This window comes from Schistocerca cancellata, chromosome 12 (assembly GCF_023864275.1).
Source record: "Schistocerca cancellata isolate TAMUIC-IGC-003103 chromosome 12, iqSchCanc2.1, whole genome shotgun sequence".
Lineage (NCBI taxonomy): Eukaryota > Metazoa > Arthropoda > Insecta > Orthoptera > Acrididae > Schistocerca > Schistocerca cancellata.
Window position 1 is genome coordinate 47,285,493 of NC_064637.1, and position 16,728 is coordinate 47,302,220.

At 39.7% G+C, this 16,728-nt stretch overlaps 1 protein-coding gene across 1 annotated transcript in view; it reads right to left on the bottom strand.

Annotated features, from left to right (window-relative positions):
* The window catches only part of LOC126109440 (uncharacterized), an 841,290-nt gene that overhangs the window by 38,933 nt on the left and 785,629 nt on the right, over nt 1-16,728 (bottom strand). The window contains exons 31-32 of the mRNA XM_049914471.1: nt 13,756-13,998; nt 8,217-8,366 (exon numbers count right to left, since the gene is read on the bottom strand). Coding sequence (XP_049770428.1) covers nt 8,217-8,366; nt 13,756-13,998 — 393 coding nt within the window. The remainder of the gene's footprint in view (nt 1-8,216; nt 8,367-13,755; nt 13,999-16,728) is intronic.

Sequence of the window (16,728 nt, forward strand, 5' to 3'; positions counted from 1 at the left end):
GGAGTGTAATAACGAATACTCTGTACAAGAATCACAAGATGAGGAGGTGTAATTGGAAAAAGGCGGGAGAAGTGGGAAGATTTCAGTTAGAGTACAATACTATCAGACAGAGATTTCGAAATCAGATACCGGATTGTAAAGTGTACCCAGGAGCAGGTATAAACTCAGATCACAATGTGGTAGTGATGAAGAGTAGGCTGAAGTTTAAGAGACTAGTAAGGAAAAATCAATACGCACAGAAGTGCAATATGGAAGTACTGACGAACAAAGAGATACACTTTAAGTTCACTAAGGCTATAGATACTGTAATAAGAAATAGGTTAAAAGGAGGCTATCTTATGTCCCATTATGATTTTCAAGAAGTTTTGGCCATCAATGTGAATGAAGTTGTGAATCTGATAAATGTACTCAACCTCCAGCAAAGTAATTGGTTTGAAAAGGATGGATGCTGGCCTGTCATGTAGAGGGGGCAGCATTATTTAAGAACGATTTTCTTCTATGTTTTGATTAAAGAAAATGAGATTATATCAGTAGAAGAATGTTAAAAGGGAAAATTTCAAGGTAATTCAGTTTATAGAGGGTTATTCTACATGATGGACCCATTTTCAAAACTTCATATTTATTCAAGTACAAATCCAAAATGAACAAGCTTTAGAGCAATGAAAAGAGGAAATTTCAAAGTTTTTTGTCTATAATGTTTGATATCAATTTAAAACTTTCTTGAATCCATCGGACATCATCCTCTGACACACATGGTTGGCCTGTGCTTTCTCCTTTGCAACACACTCAGTCTGTTTAAATTGCTTAAACCAACAGCTAATGCTTTTGTGAGTTAGTGGTCGAATACCGAATTTGGTACGAAATGCCTGCTGCACTGCAGTTTACGACTCACTCTTCGCAAACTCAAGAACGCAGAAAACCTTGCTCGACAGTCACCATCTCCCTCACAATTGACAGTGAAACGGAATGACGGCCCTTTAGCCACGCAAACTCTACCGGCCAAATTTTTGAAAATGGGTCCATCATTTAGAATAACCCTGTATATCGGTCAACTGAATTATTTCTTCCATTACCCATGGTTTCTTCGCAGTTACCTTCTTTGTACCAATGGGTTTTCTTCCCAACTTCTGTAATTGCCCTTTTCAGAGATGTCCATTTCTCTTCAATTGTGCTACCTATTCAATTAGAAAGTAATGTGTTTGTGTTTGCATGTGTCTCGTTGGTATCTGATAAATGTATAAAACTTATTTTGGTATTGTAATACATAAATCTCAGTGCAGGGCAACAGATCAGTGTTAAAATTTAATTTTGTCCAGAAGTATATGAAGCCCATGCTACATTAGGCGAAATCCAGACTAATCAGTGTATCAAACAATTCGCCTGCAAGAAAGCAATCAGTTTCAGTGAAATTTACATACGCTATCTGACTGCGAAACACATGACTCAGACTAAATTGTTTGCCCTGAATATTGTTAATATTTATCTTAGTCTCTTAAACAATGACTGTACTGGAACTGTTAATTTAATTACACAGCAAATGAACATATAATTCAACGCAGCTGGCTTTCCGATGAAATTGCTTGAAAACTCACAAGATAGCACTTTACCAAGATCTTCTACTGGTATTAAGCCTCTGAACTAATATATTATTTTCACAAATAACATACTGACAATCACTGTGTCTTACAACGGACATGAATTTGGATGGTAATTAACTTCATTGGCCTACCTGTGTGCACTGAACACTTGTCTACTCTGGACTCTGACACTATTAAGATAATGAGACTGTTAAAAATCAAATTTCATTCACCTTACTTCCTTGCCATACAAGAGTCAAGAAGGAACAATAAGACCAAGAATGAAGTGATCGGATTAAAAAGGGTGAAAGACAGAGATGTAGTGTTTTGTCCCTACTGTTCAATCTATACATCAAAGAAGCAATGGTGGAAACAAAAGAAAGGTTCAGGAGTGGAATTAAAATTCAAGGTGGAAAGGATATGATATGATTTGCTGATGACATTGCTCCCTCAGTGAAAGTGAAGAAGAATTAGATGACCTACTGAATGGAATGAACAGTCTAATGAGCACCAAATATGTCGTGAGAGTTAATTGAAGAAAGATGAAAGTAATGAGGAGAATCAGAAATTGGAACAGTGAAAAAGTTATCAGGATTGATGGCCACAAAGTAGATGAAGTTAAGGACTTCTGCTACCTAGGAAGCAAAATAACCAATGATGGATGAAGCAAGGGCAATACCAAAAGCAGACTAGAACAGGCAAAAAAGGTATTCACGGCCAATCGAAGTCTACTAGTATCAAATACAGACCTTAATTTGAGGAAGAAATTTCTAAGAATAAACGTTTGGAGCAGCACAGCATTATTAAACACGGACTGTGGGAAAATCTGACGGAAGAGAATTGAAGCATTTGAGATGTGGTGCTACAGATGAATGTTGAAAATTAGATGGAGTGATGAGATAAGGAATGAGGAGGTTCTGTGCAGAATGGGAGAGGAAAGGAATATGTGGAAAACACTGACAAGGACAAGGGACAGGATGACAGGACATTTGTTAAAGACAGCTGGGAAAAACTTCCATGGTACTAGTGGGAGCTGTAGAGAGTAGTGACTGTAGACAAAGACAGAGAACGGAATACACCCAGCAAATAATTGAGGTCTCAGGTTGTAACTGCAACTCTGAGATGAAGAAGCTGGCAAAGAAGAGGAATTCATGGTGGGACCTTCACCTTTCAGACAGTGCACCTAGTCTGTCCAAAATACAGAGTGGGGGGGGGGGGGGGGGGGGGGATAATACACTGTTTAAAAATCCATAACTTGCAAACTAATTGACAGAGTTGTCACATTTTTGGTGAAAGTATAGCTTAAAGTCCAACTTAAAGATATCACTGTAGGTGTTCGAAATGGTCACCATTAACATCCACACACAAATGATGCCGCCGAACTGCAGCACGAACTACTGGCTGCAACGTTTTCAGTTAGACATCTGCACATGAATGTACGATAGATTCTCAAAGTTCATCCAATGTGTGTGGCTTTTGCTGATAAACGACATCCTTTAGTGTTCCCCACAGGTAAAAGTCCAGAGGCGTTCGGTCTGGGGAACGTATTGGATACTCCACAGCACCTCTACGGCCTATCCATCTTCCTGGTAGATTTTCGTCGAGATACGCCCCAACACAATTTTGGTAATGGGCTGGGGCACCATCTTGTTGAAAGTAAATTATTCCGTCTCCATACAAGTCTCGGATGGCAGGTAAAATGGATGTCTGAAGCTTCTGAAGGTACACCTCACCGGTAACTGTGCCGTCTAAGATGAATGGCACAATCGAGCCCCAGTAAGACAACCCACACCTGGCAAATTCGTGGCTTTGTCCACACGGACGTTCGGATTTTTGGCGGCCCAGTAGATGCAATTGTGGCGATTTAATGTACCACTGAGTTTGAACTGTGCCTCATCAGACCACACAGTCATCTCTGCAAACTCTTCATCGTTGCGCACCATGTTAGTAAACCACTCGCAGTACTCCATTCTACGATCTGGGTCGTCCTCGTCCATTGCGTGTAGCAATAGTGGGATGTAGCACTTCCACTTTGCTATCTTCAAAATTCGCCAAACACTTGAGCAACTCACTCCAATTTCACGGGCACACTGTCTCACAGACTTCTGTGGTGAGCGAGTGAATTGTTGTAAAACACGACAGGAGTTAGTTGGACTTGTTACTGTCACAGGTCGTCTAGATCATTATGTGTGTACATCTTTAACACAGACTTCGGCTTCAAATTTGTCTCGAATGTGACGAATCGTTAAACATGTCGGTGGCTCTATTTGATACTCATTTCGCCATTGCCATTGAACCTCATGTTTTCGTACTTAAAATACCACTTCAAAACTTGCTCCAGCCATGTTTACTCGTGTAACTAGGTGCAACTAAGAACAAAACACTGACTATCTGGCGACTTTCATCTGACAAAACAAAACAAAACAATACAACACTTGTGTGGCGATTGCCGGAACTACAAACTATTACACTACCAAAGATGAGACAACTCCATCAATCAGTTTGCCAGTTATGGACTTTTAAACAGTGGATACATTTTTTTGGACCCCTCTGTATTAAATTCTGCATTTAAAAACACGAGCGACCAAAAATTTTCTGTTTGGGGGCATTGCTGCGGTACATATGCAACGTATTGTGACTCCAACACCGGTATACGAGCACTGACATGTAGACAAGAGATTAGTACGTCATTTTTTTCTTTCTGACGTGTATTCGGTAAATGTGGAAATGTGAGTTATGGCATCGTTATTGTCAAATGCATCCAAACAGGTCCAATGTGCTCTTATTCTTTTCTTGGCTGCCAAAGGATGAACACCGAGAGACATCCACCAGAATGTTTAAAATGCACATCCTCATACCGCAACTGTTGTAGTGTAGACGCTATGCCAATTCTAGTGGGAGACACCCACCTCTATTTTTTATGTTTGCTGGCAAATTATTGATGATGAGTGTTCCTGAGTAGTGGAACCCTTTTTGAACTAAAGTTCTTGTGCAGATCATTTTCGTTCCTGGTATTGTATGTATGAAGTGAGCTGTTTGTTGGAAAAAGAGATATATTATTTAGGACAAATTTCATTAAGGAGTATATATACTAAGAGGCAGTAGTTAGTATACCCAGTTCTTTGCAGAGGTTTCTACAGGACGTCCATGAGTTTACTCCATAAATAATAAGTATTACACACTTTTGGACTCTGAAAACTTTTGTTTGACTTGAAGAGTTACCCTAAAATATTATACCATATGACATTATGGAATGAAAGTAGGCAAAGAATGCAAGCTTTTTCATTTTTATGTCACCTATGTCAGCTAACACTCGAACTGCAAATACAAATTTGTTAAGGCGTTTCTGCAGTTCTGTGGAGTGCTCCTCCCAACTGAATTTATTATCAAGTTGTAATCCCAGGAATTTAAGACTGTCAACCTCTTCTATCTGCTATTCTTCATAATTTATGCATATGCTGGGTGGGAACCTCTTACAGGTTTTGAATTGCATATAGTGAGTCTTTTCGATGTTTAATGTCAGTGAGTTGGCTTTAAACCATTTATTAATATCTATGAAAATATCATTAGCAGATCTTTCTAGAACTACAATCGACATACTATTTATTGCAATACTTGTGTCATCAGCAAACAGAACGAACTCTGCTTCTGGCAGTGTAACTGATGAGAGATCATTAATGTAGATAAGAAAAAGCAATGGCCCTAAGATGGATCCTTGTGGGACACCACATATAATTTCTTCCCATTCTGATGATGACTTAATTCATTAGTCCTTTGCACTGACACCCTTTGTTTTCTGTTAGCGAGGTATGACTTGAACAATTTTGCAGCACTGCCCGTGACACCATAGAATTCTAATTTATTTAGAAGGATGCTGCGGTTCACACAATAAAATGCCTTTGACAAATCACAGAAAATACCTGCAGCTTGTAATTTGTTATTTAATGAATGAAGTGCATTTTCACTGTAGGTGTGAACAGCCTTCTCGATATCAGAACCCTTCAGAAATCCAAACTGTGTTCTTGATAATATGTTATTTGTGGTCAGATGGTTGAGAAGCTGCCTGTACATCACTTTTTCTAAAATTTTTGAGAATGCTGGCAAAAAAAGCGGTTTGTAGTTTGATGGTATCTCTTTATCCCCTTCTTGAATAGAGGCTTAACATCTGCATATTTTAGCCAGTCAGGAAATGTCCCAGTTATAATTGACTGGTTACACAAGTAACTCAGAATTGTACTAAACTCACAAGAACATGCCTCAATTAACTTTGTTGATATTTCATCGTAACCATACTGTACCACACTTTAGATTGATAACTGAGATATAACCTTGTGCAGTATCTTCACAAACATATGACTGGATGGACAAATTTTTCACCAATAGAAGCCCGTATGTTTTATACAATGGCAAATGTTCTATACAGTGTTAAGGACAGAAAGACAACATCATCACAGGCATGAGTGATCTCGTTTCATTAAGTTATGCACAGAATAGTGTAGATCACATTTTATGTAACAGTAAAGGCCAATTTCAGGTAAGTTAGGTTGCCTTCAGACTTACAACTAAAATACTGGACTGTCAGTAGCAGCAGCATCAACCAATGAGCATTGTCACAAGTCATAATGACACACCAGCTGATGTTGGTGGCACTGTTAGTCCAGTATTTTAGTTGCAAGTCTGAAGATGACCTAATTCAGCTGATAGTGGTCATGACAGAAACTTGGGTATATTACAAGACAGCTAATATTCTCAAAATACAAAAATTATTTAGCTTGCCGATTTGGCTATTCGCATACAGTGCAGTTTCACAGCTCGATTTCTGGCTGTAGGCCCTTCTGCATGCCTTGCTGAACTGGATCTTCTTGGAGAATGGATACAGCAGAGGACAACTTAGCCATGACTTGAAGTTTGTTTCTGGAATGTGTAAAATTTAATAAAATTTTCTGGCAGATGAAAATTGCGCGAAACTGGTGCTCAGACATAGGCCTTAGTCTTCGGAGGCACAATTCACATTCCAACTCGCAGCTTGAGTCTGAGAGAAGTTCTCTCTCAGTAACAACAGAGAGCTTTACTGTTAAGAGTCTCTCACGGGGACATATGTTTAATGCATTGAGAAGTTTCGGTTCGTATACTCTCTGCTGCAGAGTGAAAGATTGTCGCCAAACTCAAGTGCTTCATTTGTACATCCTAGGGTGTGTTTGATGCAGCATTACAAATTACAGTGGGGTGATCTGGAGGAGATAATTCCACAACAGACTTCATAAAGCCAAAGCAAAGACCAACAGATGAAATAATAAATTATGAATATCACTCTTTTAGAATTTTGGTTGAGGATCATTTGCACTGAGTATTCTATGACAGTCAATTACTTGCTGCAAATACATGACTACAACTATGATACAATTAAAGAAATAGGACTGATAACTTATTCCAATCATCTTTTTATAGAGGGTTTCACAGTGGTGAAGTTACTGAAAGTTAGACACATGCTCCCACCTCAGGTGCTCCTGGTTGATTTGTAAATATTTTTATTTAGTGCTTTTTACAGAATTTGCTAATTCTGGCCTTACAAGCCTTTCTCAATTCCTACAGGTATCAAAACACTGACAGCAAGTACGCATACTAATATCACAACTCCCAATTTACTACAGCAAGTGGAAACACATACAGCAATGTATCTGGTTATAAATAACATACATTGGCTTTTGGATAGTGGGAGTATGTGCTCAGGCAAGTGCCAGATTTAAAAATAAGTTGTTGTTGTTGTGGTCTTCAGTCCTGAGACTGGTTTGATGCAGCTCTCCATGCTACTCCATCCTGTGCAAGCTTATCTCCCAGTACCTACTGCAACCTACATCCTTCTGAATCTGCTTGGTGTACTCATCCCTTGGTCTCCCTCTACGATTTTTACCCTCCATGCTGCCCTCCAATAGTAAATTGGTGATCCCTAGATGTCTCAGAATATTCCCTACCAACCAACCCCTTCTTCTAGTCAAGTTGTGCTACACATTTCTCTTCTCTCCAATTCTATTCAATACCTCCTCATTAGTTATGTGATCTATAAGTAATTAAATAAAGTAAGATAAAAATTTAAAAAATAAAATAAGTAAGTGTTTGCCCACACAAAAATGAGCACATCAATGGTACACTGTCACTTTCGAAACAACAAAGTCAGTTACTTATAACAGTGTATACTGGGAGCTACAATATAAGTACGGCTACATGTTGTCAGTAAAAATGAAATGATTGTACGGCACTGCCAGCCGGAAGGCTCCATCTGGGGATGATCGGCCGCCGAGTGCAAGTCTCATTTCAGCCTACGCCACATCGGGCGACTCGCGTGCCGGTGACGACGACGAAATGACGATGGGGACAACACAATACCCAGTCCACGAGCAGAGAAAATCTCCAACTCGGCCGGGAATCGAACACGGGCCAGATGCACGGGAGGCGAGCACGAAACCACTGAGCTAGGCAGGCGGACAAGTAGTCAGTATTTTGATACCTACAGGACTTCAGAACAATCTGCAAGGCTGAAACTGGCCAGCTGCTAAAACACAGTGAATAAAAATACTAGCACACTGAGCAATAACAGACTAGGTGGAACCGTGCCTCTAACCTTCAACACGTGGGACAGACCTCAGAGGTGATACTGGCGACGCTCAGCATGCTGCTCTCCATGTCAGCCGGGGGCCGCACGTGGTCCAGCTGCGAAGTGCAGCTGCTAGAAGCACTCACACAGCCGTTGTCCCCGGACAAGTTCTCCAGGCTGCCGAGAGCCCTCCGCACCTGTACACAGCCGAGCAGGCAATAATATTTCAACTTTCGTTGCACTGAACGCGTCGTGTATGTCACAGGGTTCGACTACACGGTAATAGAAATGTTGCGGATGTGGAGTGCAATTAATAGTGCATTGCAGTCTATTTAGATGACGTGTGTGTCATTGGTCACAGCTGTATTTTGTTAATGCAAAAATGATACTCCAGTGAGAGATGCTAAACAAAGACACTGTTGTGAGGGAGCAGAATGTTAAGACTCCTGTCTTGCAAAGTTATTTAAAACAATGGGTACAAAATTAAGTCATTCACCATGCCTTCTACAATTTATCAGAATATTTGAACTAATGGATGTAAGTCCCACTAACTCTAACATTTGTATTAAACAGATGTTGACTTTACACAGAATACTAATAGCTGTCTATAAACTGGCAACGTTACGTGAATGTTTTTAATTGAAGTATCAGATAAAAACACCTGATGAGTAGTAGAAGATGATGAGAAAAGGCACATATTAAAGCAGCTGTTTTTGTCCTAAAATACAGAAACAACTTAGGCCACTTATTCCTTAAAGAATAAAACTTCCATATATACAACAGCTCTAAATGTTTGATTATTTTACAAATGATAATGTGTTAAATTATTTGAATTTAAGTGTGTAATTGAGAAATGGGTTAAGGAAGGTTTGAAATAATGATTAAAGTTTATTGGAAGTCACTAAGTGTTCTCATTATGAAACACTTGATGAATATAAACTAAGAGATTTGCTCTCCATTTTAAGCAAAAGCTAGTTTTCCAACGCCTCTCAATGTTTCTCATCATATCTCCTGAGCTATATGTTGGGACTGTGTTGCGAATATAGTTAGTAGTAAAGAACTAATCAATTAAGTCACACCTGAGATTAAAGTTTGACTCCGTGAACCATGGAAATATATTACGTGATTGACTTTTTTTCCCCACCATTTTGTGGGGGCATGTCAACAAAAACATGTTTCGTATAGGTTTGACATAATGTGTAAGCTTTGTTTGAAGTTGCTAAGTGCTTTCATTCTCAAATACTGGATGAATTAAGTTAGTGTATTTGCTAGTTGTTATTTATGCTGCCTATAGACAAACGTACTGTTTTTACCTGTAATGCTTACCTTAATGTGTAATTTAATATTTTCCCGGCAAAATAAATGTTCGAAGAGATTTCAGGACTGCAGCGGGTCGTCGTAAACTTCATTCCATGATATTTCAACTGGACTGGTTGGTTGTTTTGGGGAAGGAGACCAGACAGCGTGGTCATCGGTCTCATCGGATTAGGGAAGGATGGGGATGGAAGTCGACCGTGCCCTTTCAGAGGAACCATCCCGGCATTTGCCTAGAGTGATTTAGGGAAATCACGGAAAACCTAAATCAGGATGGCCGGACGCGGGATTGAACCGTCGTCCTCCCGAATGCGAGTCCAGTGTCTAACCACTGCGCCACCTCGCTCGGTTTTCAACTGGACTGAAGATGACTGGCAGGTGTCCAGTTGAAATATCGTGGAACGGACTTTACAATGACGGACTGCAGTCCCGAAATCCCTTCGAACATCGTCTTAATGTGTTCAACTTTTAACATAAGATTATACAGGGTGGTGCAAATAAAAGCGACCGGAACGAGTTGGTACAACTGGTGCGAGTGTGTGCATATAACCATTGGTCTTTAAATATGTCTGCTTGTGTCTGTATATGTGTGGATGGATATGTGTGTGTGTGCGAGTGTATACCCGTCCTTTTTTCCCCCTGAGGTAAGTCTTTCCGCTCCCGGGACTGGAATGACTCCTTACCCTCTCCCTTAAAACCCACATCCTTTCGTCTTTCCCTCTCCTTCCCTCTTTCCTGATGAGGCAACAGTTTGTTGCGAAAGCTTGAATTTTGTGTGTGTGTTTGTGTTAGTTTGTGTGTCTGTCGACCTGCCAGCACTTTCATTTGGTAAGTCACATCATCTTTGTTTTTAGGTATATAACCATACCCTGTGACGCACACACCACGTATACACCCACCATGTAATCCACACCAGTTCAGAGTGTAGTAGCACACTTACACAATCTCCACATCTGACAATGTAGTCAGCAGTAAGTCTGGTCACAGCTCAAAAAGGTCACCCACGTTACCTGATTCTCAGTGTGTGATTATTTTGTGTGGGGAGCCCTCGTGTATCGCAACACGATTCGTAGTCTTCAAGAACTGCAGCAGAACATTCTGCACGAGGTCGCAGCTGTCCAGCCTCGATCCACCTGCAGTAACTTGCTGACGAGGGCCCAAAAGCACCAAGAGACGAATGGTGGTCACTTTCAACATCTGCTATAGTCAGGTTATCACTGTATTTTCTTTCCTCTGCAGTGTTTCCTCGTACCCCGGAACTACATTCTCCGGGCCACTTGTATTTGTCCCATCCTGTACTTCTGCATGAGTGGAGTATGACAGCTATACAAATTTTTAAATTCGAGCAATAATCACGCGAAATATTGAAACTCGAGTTTTTGCTCCACCTATACTGCAACTGGCACCGGACTCCAGGTTAATACAGATCTCTAGTTCCGATACATATTTAGCAACTGCAAAGCACTGATGGGTTCACTAGTAATATACAAATGTTTTGTACTTTGAGTGCTCAGAAATATTCTAATTTCCAAAAATGGCAACTAGACTGAGGTGAGAGCAGCATGCGGCTCACTAGACTTATTGTGGCCATCCCTGCTATGTAAGTTCTGCATAGGGCACTGGCTCAGAAGAAACTCGCCAAATTGGTGGAGGCAACTTGCAACACTGACCAAAACATTGTCTGTACAACAACACAGTAATGTCGGGTAAATGCTTCACGAGTTCTTGTTGTGTCAGATTTGCATTCAGTGTCGAACAGTCGAAAATTAGAGAAGTGCTATGTCCAGTAAAAGACAGCCTTAGCTCCACGTTCCTTTTTCATAAAATACCATTTGAATCTGTTACCATTTACATTAGTTAATCAATACAAACATTTTCAGGACGCTGCCACATTAAATATCGTAACTTCAACAAATTTGCTGTTCCCCAAAACAGCCTCATGAATGTACATACATTTATGTTATATGAAACAGAAATATTATCCCATGCATCTAACTACAGGTATTCTGTCATCAAAGAAGTCACTGAGATTGAAATTTGTAACAACTACTTTAACTGCGACAGTGGCTATACCATTAAAGGTGCATGGAAACAGGTGCTTGATGCTGAATGAGAACAGAGAAATATGGTGAGTCATCAGCCGTGTAGTGAAATCAGCATCAGAATGTTCTTCAGTCATAAACATCGACATCAGCACAATACGTGACTTTGTGAAATTTCCAAGACATAATTCAATGAACATAATTCAACGAATGAAATAAAGTACCAAATGGCCTACGGAAATCTCCTGATGACACTATCGAGGAAGTCGTCAAAAGCTATGTTGTCACAATAATACATGATAATGCATATAACAATATTTATTTATGGTTCATTTAAGTTTTTTTATAACTTTTTGCTTTAAAATTTTCGCAGATTGGTCTGTATATGTTAAGTAAAGTGTACTATACTGGAGATTGCAGTTCTTTGCATAGTATGTGAGTAATGTAAGTAAAATACTAAATAAATTGTTTATTATGTTAAATAATTTTCCGATGACCTTTCGTATTTAAAAATATTTGTGTGTATAATTTGTTCATGTTAATGTAAAATTTGACAATTTAAGAAAGGTAACACTTGGCAACAATGTAAGAAATAGGTCTCATGTAAAAGCCAGTGTGCTATTGTTTAAAATGAAAGTGGCTCTGGGGAATGGAAAAGGTGGCAATGGGGAATTGGTGCACTACCTAGAGAAAACGCAGGAAGTAAGTTACACAGTCTGTAGGCAGCAGTGACTGAGACAACACCTTTATGAAGCAGGAGGAGCTTTACCTGCAAATTTGCACAAAATGCCTCAGATGCATACTGTAAATGGCCTACGGCATAGCTGCAAGTTGTTGGGTTAATGTTTATAGAACTGAATGACGCCAAGAAGAGAAATTGAGCCCATACAGCAAGAGACTTGCAGGCCATATTGTGGGTAGTGTAGCCACCATAACAGTTTGCCACACCCAAGCCTACAGCCATCAGATAAGTCTTTTTTATTGCAAATTTACATTTGTACAGTGTGAACCATTAATTTACACTGTGTTTTAATAATTATTCTTGAACTTTAAAGAAAGTGGTTCAACCTGTTATTTCATCCTAATCATACACCTATATAGGATTCCTTCCTGGTGTTTGATGAATCCGAGTATCCTATTTTATAAATGTATGAAGTGCCAAGTTAATATAAAGAGGCACCATTTAAATTGTTTTCGTTTTGTCTTAACAATTACAAAGTGTTGTAGTAAAAGTTTACTTACATAAAATTCAAACAGAGTGTAGCTAAGGTATTAGAATCTGGTAAATGACTATACAGAGTTAGTTCAAAGAATGATAGCTTTTGAAAGTAAATTCCAGTAACAAAGAGGTTTTCTTGAAGTGAAATGATCAGTATAAAAAGTGTGCACTTTAGTATCTAAGTATTTAAATTTGTTTAGTATAGAAAATGATTTTCTATATATCCCCCTGGGCAATTTTTTTTAGCTTCCCTGAAGTTATCTACTGGGCTTGTTCTCTCTTTAAAATGCAATGTATAAGGGTGTAGTACTCAAAAAGAAATTCCAGTGTCTGCACCAACATTGTTTACATAGAGTAATATTTATTTGAAGAACCAAATTAAACAGTACTAGGAAAGCAGGCAAAATTCATACTTCTGCTTTTCCAATACTTCACTGTTCCATTGCCTGGCGACCATTAGTACATGTCATAAACCACTAAATGAATTTGGAACTGAGTTGTCCTAGCTTCAGTATAATATTATTCATACTGTGTTTCTATTCAACTGCTTGGTAAAATCTTAGGAAAAGAACTGAATAGTCTGATTTATTTATTCATTAGACACAAAACACGGTCAAATCCTTAAAAAGGGTAACTCTATTAACTAGCTTTTCCTATTAACAGGGCTACTCTCCCATAGTGTACTTTATTTGGAAACTACACTATATTTTAGCATGAGGATTATACGTGGCTTTTTCTGTGACAGGACTATTTGTTCTTTTGGGATATAGTATATGTGACAACTTAGAGAAAGGTTTTTCTGTTATTTAGGTAAAAGCATACTAAATTACACTAGTAGTGGTAGGGTTATATGCGGTCACGTAACTGGAAAAGTTTTATACAAAAAAATAGTTCCTCTTAAGAATACAGTCATGTCAAAATTAAAAGGACGGTACAAAATACTTTATTTTATTTTTTATTTATGTATTTATTATTTGAATTGACAGTTATAGAGAGGAGTGGATCGCTCACCATGAGACTGGGCAGAGACCTCTTACGGTTCTGCCGCACTGAGCCACCCGACTGCTGTGTGGTGACATTTATGGCAGCCGCCACAGCCTCCGCTTCGGCAGCCAACGCGGCGCCGGTCTCGGAGCTCGTCGTCATGGAGATGAGGCTGGTCATCAGTGACGGAGGACGTACGGCGTCGAGCTCGGTCGATTCGCTTCCTTCTGGCACTGTCAGGCTCGGGAAGGACACGTCATTGGGTGACACCTGCCAAAGGTAAAGAAAATTAGAATCGTGCTGATGGAATTACTGTTAACCTCATGTACTAGTCCCTGATGGAATCACAAAAATATTAGGAAAAGGACAGATTGTTAGTCACCATATAGAGGAAATGCCGAGTCACAGACAAGCACAATGAAAAGACAGTTACACATTTAAGCTTTAGCTCAATAGGCGTACTTCTGAAGTAGAAAACACACACACACATGGCTACTATCTCTAGCTGCCACGGCCAGACTCAGTGATGTGTGTGTGGGTTGTGCTTGTGGGAATGTGTGTGTGTTTCCTACCTCAGAAGTATGCCAAAAAACTTAAATGGGTAGCTGTCTTTTCATTGTGTGTATCTGTGACTCAGAATTTCCTCTACATGGTGAGACACAATTTATCCTTTTCAAAATATTGTTGTTAGAGAAACACTTGGCATCCCTTTGAGTGATGCTCGGAATCATGTACAGCAAATGAGGTCTGTCAAAATGTTTCTTTGATCTGTCGTATTTCTTACTTTTAGACAAACCATTTCACGAAATATTTTACAGATTTTTGAATCAAAATATTTTTTTATTCATTTAATCTATCTGGAGTACATTAAACAACAATATAGTGAGGATAGATAACACCCCAAATTTTTACATTGTTTGCAATAAATATAACAAATGCTGATTTTAAAAGTAATTAATATGGAGTATACAAACTTTACAGGTTGAAAACGTAGGGATGTCTAGAAGTTGTAGCAAACGTCTGGTACAAACCCGACCAAACTAGACTGCGGCATAAGGCTGTAAGAGTTCTATGCTATATTTGACAGACACTTCATATATGCGAACTTTCTGATGACTTCGTTTTCAAAGGCAATTTTCCTATGCCTCACAGTGCACTCAAACCTTCAGCTTACCATCAAATTTCTTCTAAAAACACTAAAAAACATCCCAGGTCCAGCTGCTATGTGCTGCAGTATCTAGACTATCAGGAAGTTTCCTCACACACATAAATTCTGCTGCAGAGTGAATAATGAATTATGGAACTCACAATTTGTTTCATAAGTTCTAGACTGACTAGTACACCACTTTCTGAAACCACAGACAATTAAATTTCATAACTAAATTGATAATTACAAGTGTGAATTTCTTGAACTGGGTAAGTAACCTTTTTCAACCAAAAATACATTTGTTTTATGTAGTTCCTTTTCAGGTGAACTTTTGTCTAATTCTTCTCCAGTACGTTTATTGGATCTCTGAAGTACTTGCAAAAGATCAATATACAGCTGCGTCGGATAGCTGAGTGCATTAACATGCTACTTCTGGGATTTAGGGAAGAAAAGTCAGCCCCACATCAAATCCACCTTGTAGATTAACAACTATGGCTCATGAGGTGAACAGCACAGATGTAGCTTTTTAGATTGTTTCCCAGATCCAACTATGTAAAAATGCCGGGCTGGTACACATTTCCTGACTCAGATAAGTGCTGTGCAAACATTTAGCAAATTTTCTCTGACTTTACTCTAAATGCAGATAGATATGATGATGTAAAGTTTCCGTCCTCGGAAGAGTGGTGGTGTCAGGAACGGCATCCGGCCACCATCTACATCTACATCTACATCTACATGACTACTCTGCAATTCACATTTAAGTGCTTGGCAGAGGGTTCATCGAACCACAATCATACTATCTCTCTACCATTCCACTCCCGAACAGCGCGCGGGAAAAACGAACACCTAAACCTTTCTGTTCGAGCTCTGATTTCTCTTATTTTATTTTAATGATCATTCCTACCTATGTAGGTTGGGCTCAACAAAATATTTTCGCATTCGGAAGAGAAAGTTGGTGACTGAAATTTCGTAAATAGATCTCACTGCGACGAAAAACATCTTTGCTGTAATGACTTCCATCCCAACTCGCGTATCATATCTGCCACACTCTCTCCCCTATTACGTGATAATACAAAATGAGCTGCCCTTTTTTGCACCCGGTAGAAAGAGCCAATTATTAACTTTGTTCGGCTGTTAAGTATAACCTCCACCCATACCAATTTGCACGGAGTATCGACTTCGACTTCACTACAAGATAAACCACTACTGACAGACACAAACACTCCACCACCAATTCTGCCTAATCTATCTTTCCTGAACACTGTCTGAGACTTCGTAAAAATTTCTGCAGAACTTATTTCAGGCTTTAGTCAGCTTTCTGCACCTATAACGATTTCAGCTTCTGTGCTTTCTATTAGCGCTTGAAGCTCAGGGACTTTCCCAGCACAACTACAACAGTTTACAACTACAATTCCGAATGTTCCTTGCTCCAAGCACGTCCTGTATTTGCCATGCACCCTTTGAGATTGCAGCCCACCCCATACCTTCCCGAGGCATTCTAACCTAAAAAACCGCACAGTCCATGCCACACAGCCTCCGCTACCTGTGTAGCCGCCAGCTGAGTGTAGTGAACTCCTGACCTATTCAGCGGAACCCGAAACCCCACCACCCTATGGCGCAAGTCAAGCAATCTGCAGCCAACACGGTCACAAAACCGTCTGAGCCTCTGATTCAGACCTTCCACCCGGCTCTGCACCAAAGGTCCGCAGTCGGTTCTGTCAACGATGCTGCAGATGGTGAGCTCTGCCTTCATCTAGTAAGCAAGACCGGCAGCCTTCACCAAATCAGATAGGCGCTGGAATCCAGAGTTGCCACATCCCATCAAGAATGCCGACTCCACACAGAAATGTAAA